At 37.5% G+C, this 9353-nt stretch overlaps 2 protein-coding genes across 2 annotated transcripts; one reads left to right on the top strand and one right to left on the bottom strand.

Moving 5' to 3' along the window:
- Nucleotides 1-1749: 1749 nt before the first annotated feature.
- On the bottom strand, nt 1750-6715 carry LOC113298983 (DEAD-box ATP-dependent RNA helicase 31-like). Its single transcript, XM_026547886.1, has 10 exons — nt 5343-6715; nt 4796-4902; nt 4407-4462; nt 4047-4271; nt 3729-3935; nt 3562-3648; nt 3372-3467; nt 2806-3021; nt 2498-2680; nt 1750-2284 (listed from the first exon to the last, which is right to left on the bottom strand). Exons 1-10 carry the CDS (start codon nt 6434-6436, stop codon nt 2057-2059), a joined length of 2499 nt encoding a protein of 832 aa, XP_026403671.1. The 5' UTR covers nt 6437-6715; the 3' UTR covers nt 1750-2056.
- A 1213-nt stretch (nt 6716-7928) lies between these two features.
- Nucleotides 7929-8357, top strand: LOC113295498. The gene has a single exon (XM_026543828.1). The coding sequence runs from the start codon at nt 7929-7931 to the stop codon at nt 8355-8357; it is 429 nt and encodes a 142-aa protein (XP_026399613.1).
- The last annotated feature ends 996 nt before the right edge of the window (nt 8358-9353 follow it).

Below are 9353 nucleotides of genomic sequence, written 5' to 3'. Positions count from 1 at the left end.
CACCTAGGAAAACACAAAAAATAATAATGAAAAATAAAGCAAAAAAAAAAACGGTGTATGACACAACTGATTACCATCAATGTCATTAAAATCTTTCTTGATCTTCATCACGCATCCAACATAGTCTTTTTGTACATATATTTCAGTCAGTCGAGGTTTCTATAAATAATAAGAAACACGACACCTCTTATCTTATTATATTGTTATAATAATACTATTTTTTGGGGTCCAAAAGCATAGCTCAGTGGTATCCCATCAACTCCGGTAAGGAGGAAGTCAGAGGTTCAATCCCCGTCGCCTTAAAGGTTTATAGTACATTAGTTGTATAGTAGGTTTAGCGGTGTTCGCTCTGGCAGTGGGGTCAGTCCAACTGGATGGGTTCGGGTAGGGGCCTGGGTCCGGCTTTCGCGTATCAAAAATAAAATAAAATAATAATACTATTTTTTGGAGAGATGGGTTTAAAAAAGGGAATAGATCTAATCCAGGGACCATGAGTAAGCACTGAAAACAAGAGGAAACTTCTCTCCTCTAAATAAGATTTCATGTTGTAGAATGACTTCATAATCAGTAATGTTATATTTTGTGCACCCAGATGAGAGAAGTAATATCTGGAATGCGAAAGGGATAGGTCAGTTTAGGACTTGACTTTTAGGAATACAAGATTTTTTTTTATGAGAGACAACAACTAACTAGGAGCACCACGTTGATTGGGTAATTCAATCTCAAAGTAACTAAAAAGGGAAAAATATGTGAAAGTACTAATATTTTGATTTTGCGTCAAACCATTGTACAATATTTTGATTTTCTTTCTCAATTTTATACTTTACGAAGTATTAGGATGAATGGGATATGTTCTCCACTATTTTTATATTCATTGATAGCATCACAAAGATTTGATTGCAATGTAAAAACTGATAGTAAGAGTAAGGATGTTACTTACACGTAAAACTATCCACTTTTTATTTGAACATATAGTTGTGAATTCTTACTTCCAAAAGGAATATTTTTCTCACATGAGCAAGTACATTAAATAATTTGTGTCAAAGAGATATTACTTGGGTTAGGCGTGTGCAATACTAATCAATAATGACCTCTCTTTTTATTGTATTAGATAGATTGTAGACTTTTGAATTGCATTTTCTAATCAGTAATATGAATGTAATACAGATCAATTATTAATTAATCATGATGTTTGATTTACGAACTTCCTTTATACGTAGTATAAAATTTCAAACTCCATTATTGCTAACGATAAAATGTTAGAATTTGGAATCGCATTTACTAATGTTATGAATTCCTGTTTTAATGGACTGTCTTATGAAACCACGTTTGGACTTTGGATGTTCTAATTATTATGTTCTATTTAGATATCAAGTTGTAAGGGGCCTATAATTGAAATTTTGAGTTGGTTTCAGTTAAGGATATTGATTCAGGTGTCATAATTCCCCATTTTTCGGGTTTCGTTTCAAAGTTCTGGAGGATTTGATTAGGAATCCACTAATTCTCGATAAATAATTTAACATAATCATCCAAAAATTTATATAACGCCTGTGCCGTTACGGCACGGGTTAAACTCTAGTATAAGCTTATGGGAAGGAAGCAGGAACGAGTTCCCTTCTCATTCTCTTCTTAGTTCTGGAATTAAGAGCCTAACAAGGCTATGTATAGAAGTTACAAAACGTGATATACATTATCTCACAAAGTTTGGTATGTAAAAATAGGTGACACGCGGGATGATACTCAGCACGGTGCAAGCCTAAATCCCAAGTCTCATGCACGTTGACATGTAAGAAATGGAGGTTGGATTTGCTATTTTATTATTGAGATTTTAACCGTGTGGCTGACTCTTTACCCAAGCATGGTATTTTGTTACAAAATGGTCCACAAGAATGGACTGATAATATCCCTCTCTGGATACAGTTATGTATTCAAGACTCCGTGTAATTTTCATTTATCAATTTTCCTGTTAATAAAAAAACAAACTCCAGAATCTGTTTCCCGCCTGTGACGTACACTTTCTCCTTTGCCGCGGGCTTCTTTGTCATATCTAAACAATCTATTTGAATCTAAGACCAGGGACATTTTTTAGTCCCATCTTGCCAATAACGAGCTTTGAGATGGCTGGAGGGCTATCAAGTCCCATGCTGCTGCTGAACTCGTTGGCAAGCTCAACAAGCCTGGATTTATCACGTGCCACTGTCTTATTGGAATTGTAGAATCCCAACCATGCTTGGTATGCCGCCTCTTTGTTTTTCATTTCTACTTCGGATAGGGCTCGTTCCACCTGCTCAAACTCTAATTGTAAGTACACACATCATTTTCTATGTTTTCTTTTTTATCATATATAAAGAAAAAAAATAGTGCCTTGTCATCCGACAGAACTGATTCTTCTATCCTTGGTAAATAATACCCCAGGGAATAATCAAATCACACAAAGAACTAAATATTTATTTGGACTATAAATTTTATAGCGAAACCCAAAATGGGGTAGAATCACCTTTTTCTTTGTATCAGGATCAACCAAAGGTGCTGAAGCTTTTGTTAATGGCAAATCTCTCAGATTAGATAAGAAGAATTCCTCCCAAGGTGCCAGCAGCAGTATTCCTTGCCCTTGTTTACCTTTCCGCCCCGTTCTACCAAGTCGATGTATGTACTGCTCTCTATCTGATGGTAATCCTATCTGCAATTTTAGTACAGTTTGCTTTTAAAAGATTAAGAAAAAACCATGGCCCTCCAAGAAGAAAAAGAAGAAGAAGAAAAATTTACTGGACAATTAAGTTTGTCCGTTTTAACCAGAGATACTACCTGTATAACAAGGGTAACATCGGGATAATCTACTCCACGTGCAGATACATCAGATGTCACAAGAATAAGTCCTTTAGACTTACGGAACTCGTCAGAAACCCTTGTTCTATAACTTTGGGGTTTTCGGGAATGGATTTCACGTACATTCAAGTTAAGCTGATTAAGGAGGTCAGCTACAAATCTCGTGACCATAGCAGTTGTGCAGAATACAAGAACCTGCAATTTTCCCCGCAAATTAAATACACATGATTTATGGCAGAAAATACTTCTTCAGCACACACCAACCGTAAACATATGATGAATATGAATATTATCGAATGATGAAGTCCATATTTTCTTAACTGCATGAGGTTAAAAGACAACTTAAAAGTAAAATTCCTATGCAACTTTAGAACACATTTGTAGTAGTATCGAGAAACTGTAATCCAAAATGCTTTACTATTTTTACATCCCAACTATTTCCAAGAAAAAGGAGGTTAAAAAGATACAAGAAAAAACAAGATAGTAACCTTAGCAGCTCTTGCTAAAGTAGTACACATGAAAATTTTGGTTTCAAGAATAAATACCTTATAGTCAACATCGTCTGCAATATGGTCTTTCAGTAGAGCATATAACAGTGAGAAATGTTTGTCGAGTGGCGCAACTAGATGTGTCTGTTGAACCTGAAACGACTCCCAAGCAAAAGCAAAAATGTTTAAGCATTTTATGGAAGCCATAAATCACCATTTGAAGGACCAACAGGGTACATAAAATTACCTGTGTGTGAGTCTCCTCACTGCCTTCTGCAACAGTGTTGATGTATTCGTGATCTCTTTTCAAAGCTATGTGACAGACTTGGCGAACCTGCAGACCAGCTAGTACCTTCAGACCTTTCTCTAAATCAGAAGAAATTAGAAAACTTATCTAACAAGATAAAATTATACCTCTTCTGGAACAGTGGCAGAAAATAGTAGTGTTTGACGCTGTTTCGGAACAGCAGCAATGATCCTCTCTATGTCTCTCCGGAAACCCATATCCAGCAGATGGTCGGCTTCATCAAGAACCAGCACTTTCACACCCATCAACCGTGTTGCAAATCCAGGCGTATTTTCAGTGTGGTCTCTGAGCCTTCCGGGTGTGGCGATAAGGATCTGAAGGGGTTAGGCGAAGATTCACTTCTCAGAAAATTTGCTGTAAATTTTCAGGATGGTAGGTATTCATCATTCTACAGGCTACAAATCCTCTTAACCATAACTTTTTACCTGACACGGATTTGCCTGTAAACGTTTCTGCTCCAATGCTTGCCTCACACCTCCAATTACAACTTGAACACCGAGAGTAGGATGATATTTCAGCAATTTGGTAGCCTCAGCAGCAGCTTGACTTGCTAACTCTCTTGTTGGGCATATGACAAGCACGTTTATTGGGGGTCTCTTCTGATCACGATCGGCAGAAGCTGATTTTACAACTGCTTCAATTGCTGGAAGCTGAAATCAAAACTTCAAAGTTGAGCACGGAAAAACACTCCTTGTGACATCTCACACCTTGACACTTCAAAGACATTCCCTACTGATATGGGAGCATGCAACATACACTCAGAGCATGAAAGGTAAGTTCGTTACCAAAAATGCTACAGTTTTCCCAGTTCCTGTCCTTGCCTTGGCCAGAACATCTTTCCCTGAAAGACAAAAAGGTTGTTGTAAAAACAAAAACAATCATATATGTGGCCATATGTTTGAGTTTTATCTCACCATGATATATATGATACATGAATAACGACTGACGTTGAATTTTTTTCTATTTTATGGTAAAGAAAAATGAAAATAAATCTCCAAGTCCAGGACTGAGGAATTAATAGAAATATTCAACTACAGTAACAGAAGCATTTACATATGCTAATACGAAGTCTAGATGAGAACGACTTCTATATAGATCAGCAAAAGATATTAGCTTCAGAACTATTTTAACATTGTACAGTACAATGGCTAAAATCCACACTGTTATGTGTTACCTTTGAGAATGATAGGAAGAGTTGCCTCCTGCACCACGGTCATCCTCTCGTAGCCAGCATCCTTAATTCCCTTCAACGATAAGGGAGATACAGCACATTGATCAAACCTAAACATCAGAAAGCGAAAGGTTCAGATACAAATCGTATCAAGATATCTATAATAGAAAGAGTAGTAAAGTCCATTTTCCCAAAAGCAAATACAATCCAAAACCAAAACCAGTACCTCTCACTCGAACCTTTAGAGGTTCAGATGTTACTTTTTAGATCCCATGAGAACTCAAATGACACAAAAACAATGGCTAGTACCAGTTTTTCTCCCAACATCATTGCAGAGAAGCATGGAGCTAAAAGCAATACTTATTGCTTACACACTAGAAAAAATATCAACTCAATGTCTGCAAAAATCTAACATAAATATCAACTATGTTTCAATTCTACATGAAATTGTTTGGTGAGTACCAATTCTAAAATGCTAATATGCCACACTCAATCAATTTAAATATAAATTAAGATCATAACTATATAACAGGTACCATATTATATTTACCTGGTCTGACTTAGATAAGACTCAGAATCTACACTTGATACTTCAGGAATCACCTTCGCACCACTTCCTTTGGCTGATCCACCCAATGAACCCAACCCCTTAAACCTATCAATATCAGTACCTTTGTCATCCTCTTCACTATCTTCGTCACTGTATTCACTGTCATCATCTTTGAGCAATTTCTCGAAACTAGAAATTGTGTCTGAATCATAATCCCCCTCATCATCTTCATCGTCTGAGATCAAAGCAGCTTGTCTACCAGAAGGTTTTAACCCTCTCTGTAGACTTGCACCCCCTCGACCCCGCCCATTACTGAAGGAAGAATTCCTTCCACCTCTTGTGGCAGGGGAAGAATATCCACCCTGAGTATTGAATTCCCTCCTCCTTGGAGTTATCTCTTCATCTGATGATGACTCGCTAAACCGTTTCTTTGTACCAAAATTTGACACAGAATTGTTGCCCCTTGAACCCCTAGGAAAAGAACTAGTCCCACCTCGAGAACCTCGACTATTACCAGCAGAAAAATCATCTCTTCCCCTCCTTGGAGATGTCATTTCACTCCTTCCACCTCTCTGATTCCTTGAAGTTGAATATGAACCCCTTGTTCTATCAGTATCCCTCTCTCTCTGATATCCCCTATCCATGTCTGAAGCATCACTATCGTTGTTGACACGAAAAGAATCGGTTTTTAATCCACCAGCCCAATCATTAAGTTCCTTTTCATCCTCAATGAGACTTTTTTGTTTTGCCCCTTTACTTCCAAAGCTCCCAGCTTTGAAACTTTCTCTCTCTAAACCACGCCCACCTCGTGAAAATTCTGGATTCCTAGCAACACTCCTACTACTACCACCATTTCTAGGTCGAAAAGAACCAGTAGAAAAACTTCTACTGTTTGATTCTTCATCAGACAACAACATTGGAACAGCAAAATTTCTTGAAAACCCTAGGAAATTAAGTTTGGACGGGAAAACTCTGGAGAAAACAGAAATACTACGAGAACACTGAAAGTTGGAAGCTAGTTTCATGGTGGAAAAAGTGGTACTTGTAGTTACAGAATTATTGACTAATTTAAGAGGCAGTAACTGACCAGGCATACCAGACACTCTGTAAATGAGAATCAAACCCCTAACCCTTTTCTGCTGCTACCTCCAAATGAATTTGATGAAGTTAGATGTGTGTGAAAAGCTTTTGCAGGGAAGTTTGGTAGGGTTTTTGTTTGAGAGGAAGAGGGAAAGGCAAATTTAGGGTTTAAGCATTAGAACGGATGGATAAGTGCATTTTCCAGGTTCTTTGGCGGGAGTGTGATTATAAGGTCCTAGACTCCTAGTCTATAAGACGGTATAGTTCTCTCTCCTTTTTCTCTCTAGAAGAAAGGAAAGAAATCCTAGCCTCCACCAACCTTTTGCTCATGCCTGGTCCAATTTTATAAGACCAAGCACTGTGATTGGCCTCATCCCTTCCCTATCCCTTATTTGTAGGGAAGTGATACTTGTCACAAGGCAGCTCCATTAAACTGAGTTTCCGTCACAGTCAACTCGTTGACTTGACTAAACGGAAATTAGGTTTCTGTCACAGAGGAATAAAGTTCCAGGAGATCGATCCTTCCTCCCACTTCTTCTTCTTCTCAATTTCTTTCTTCTCTCAAACCCCTCTAAAACCCCTTTTATCCCCTTTTGATTTTCGTGGTGATTAATTGCGGTTCGTTGGCTTAAATTAAAAGGGTTTGATCGTTACTCCAAGGTGAAACAAATTCATCCTTCAATTTCGTTTTCCATCCACGAAATCATCAAAGGTGAGTGATTGTAATTTTAGGGTTTAAAATTAATTTGATTTTGATTTTAGTTGATATTAATTTGATCTTGTTGTGTGATGCATCTCTTGATATGTTGAATGAAATGTTTGTAAACTTCTATTCCGTTGATGTATTATCACATTGATTGGATTGTATTGATGTATGGTATAGATAAAATGATATTATTTTTGTTGTTTGGAAAGGTACAAAATGAGTCTTATGCGTGCTTATGTGAGAGTTAAATACGGAATACATTTGGATACTTCTAGTGATGAAGAAGAAAAAGCTTTGCTAATGTTTACACAATTGTGTTTGGATGAACGACTGCGTATCATTCGACAACCGATACCTAGGGAGGTGCAAACACGTAATGTAATTACCCGAGATCGAGCATGGCATGATGCGAAAATGATGAATGATTATTTTACACGGGAACTGGTTATACCTCAAGACAATTCAAACAACGTCTAGGCATGAGGGAAGAATTGTTCGAGAAATTGTTAGGAAAATTGCTTGAAGTGGATCTGGAACGGCATTAGCGTCCGGATGCAACTGGTACTATGGGGCATTCTCCACATATGAAATTAGTTGTTGTGATGAAATGTTTGTGCAAAAGTACGGTAGTTGATAGTGTTGATGATTACACTTGTATGGGTGCCACCACAATATACTATTATCTAAAAAGATTTTGCCACACCGTTTGCATGAATTTTGGAGAAAGATATTTGCGTTAACCCACTCCTGAAGATGTTCAGAGGTTGTTCGCTGAGAATGCGGAACGAGGATTTCCAAGAATGCTTGGTAGTGTTGATTGTATGCAGTGGCCATGGAAGAATTGTCTGGTAGCTTGGCAAGGAGTTTACCGGGGTAAAGAGAAAGAGAGTACTCTGGTACTAGAGGCGGTGGCATCATATGATTTGTGGTTTTGGCATGCTTTTTTTGGAATGCCGGGATCAAATAACGATTTGAATGTGTTGGCACACTCACCCCTTTTCGATAACATGCTAAAGGGTGCAACACCTCCATGTAATTATGTCATCAACGGTCACCAATGCAATATGGGTTATTTCTTAGCCGATGGTATCTATCAAAAGTTGACTACAATTGTACAAGGTTTCAGTCAGACATTGGACATTCCAGAGTATGTGAGATTCAACAAGTATCAAATGGCTAAAAGAAAGGATGTTGAGCGTGCTTTTGGAGTGCTTCAAGCTAAATTTTGAATTGTCGGATCACCGTGTAAGTATTGGTATGAATCTGACTTGAACCTAATTATGAAATGTTGTCTTATTTTACACGACATGATCATTGAGCATGAACGTCGGGATACAGATTGGGGCAGAGTTGTTCTTGTTTCGATTCCATAACCTACCGTTGAAGGTCGTGTTTTTATGTCATCTCTGAAAAACCTAGAAATGCACCTACAATTAAGAACGGATCTTGTCAAACACATTGTTGCTCGTCCGGGTAGAGGAGGCCAGGCAGGGTACTTGTCTAGTTTGGGGGGTTCAGATATGGAATACGTGGTACTTCCATTATCGGATGGAGATTATGATGATACGGATTTAGAAGAAGAAATTGTTCCCGGTGAAAACTAGGATGGTGCATTTAATTATTAAGGAGATTACAATGACCAAATACCGGATGAATTTGAACCTGCAGATGAACATGTTTATGGAGACAGACATGTGGTAGACGAATATGAAGATGATGGAGATGGAGATGATGATGATGATGATGATGGTGACGATGATGATGACGACGAGGAGGAGGAAGAGGATGAATGATAACCCTTTAACTTTTGTGTTTGTTTAAAAGTCTTAATGCTAAAGACATATGTAAGATGGACTTTAAAATATTTTTAGGCTTGAATTATGTATTAGAATAATTACGTTTTTATCTTATGGCCATGTGGTTTACGATTATGAGTTGGTTATTTAAGCCTGAAGATTACTCCATGAAATCTCTTATTACAGTATTTGAATATGTATATACTTATCTGTGAAATCTCATTCGTACAGTATTTGGATATGTATACTTATCCTTGTAATCTCTACAGTACATGGATATATATACTTCCTAGTGAAATCTCTTTGCACGGTAAGAGTAATCTCTTTGTACAGTATATGGATACGTATACTTACCATGTATAAATAGATCACATATGGTTTACCAATGAACACATTAATTCGACCTACTTTCATCTGCATCTCAAAAAA

The sequence above is a fragment of the Papaver somniferum genome, chromosome 7, assembly GCF_003573695.1.
Source record: "Papaver somniferum cultivar HN1 chromosome 7, ASM357369v1, whole genome shotgun sequence".
Classification (NCBI taxonomy): Eukaryota; Viridiplantae; Streptophyta; class Magnoliopsida; order Ranunculales; family Papaveraceae; genus Papaver; species Papaver somniferum.
Note: the sequence above shows the minus strand (reverse complement) of the source record. Positions and strands in the feature narration are given on the sequence as shown.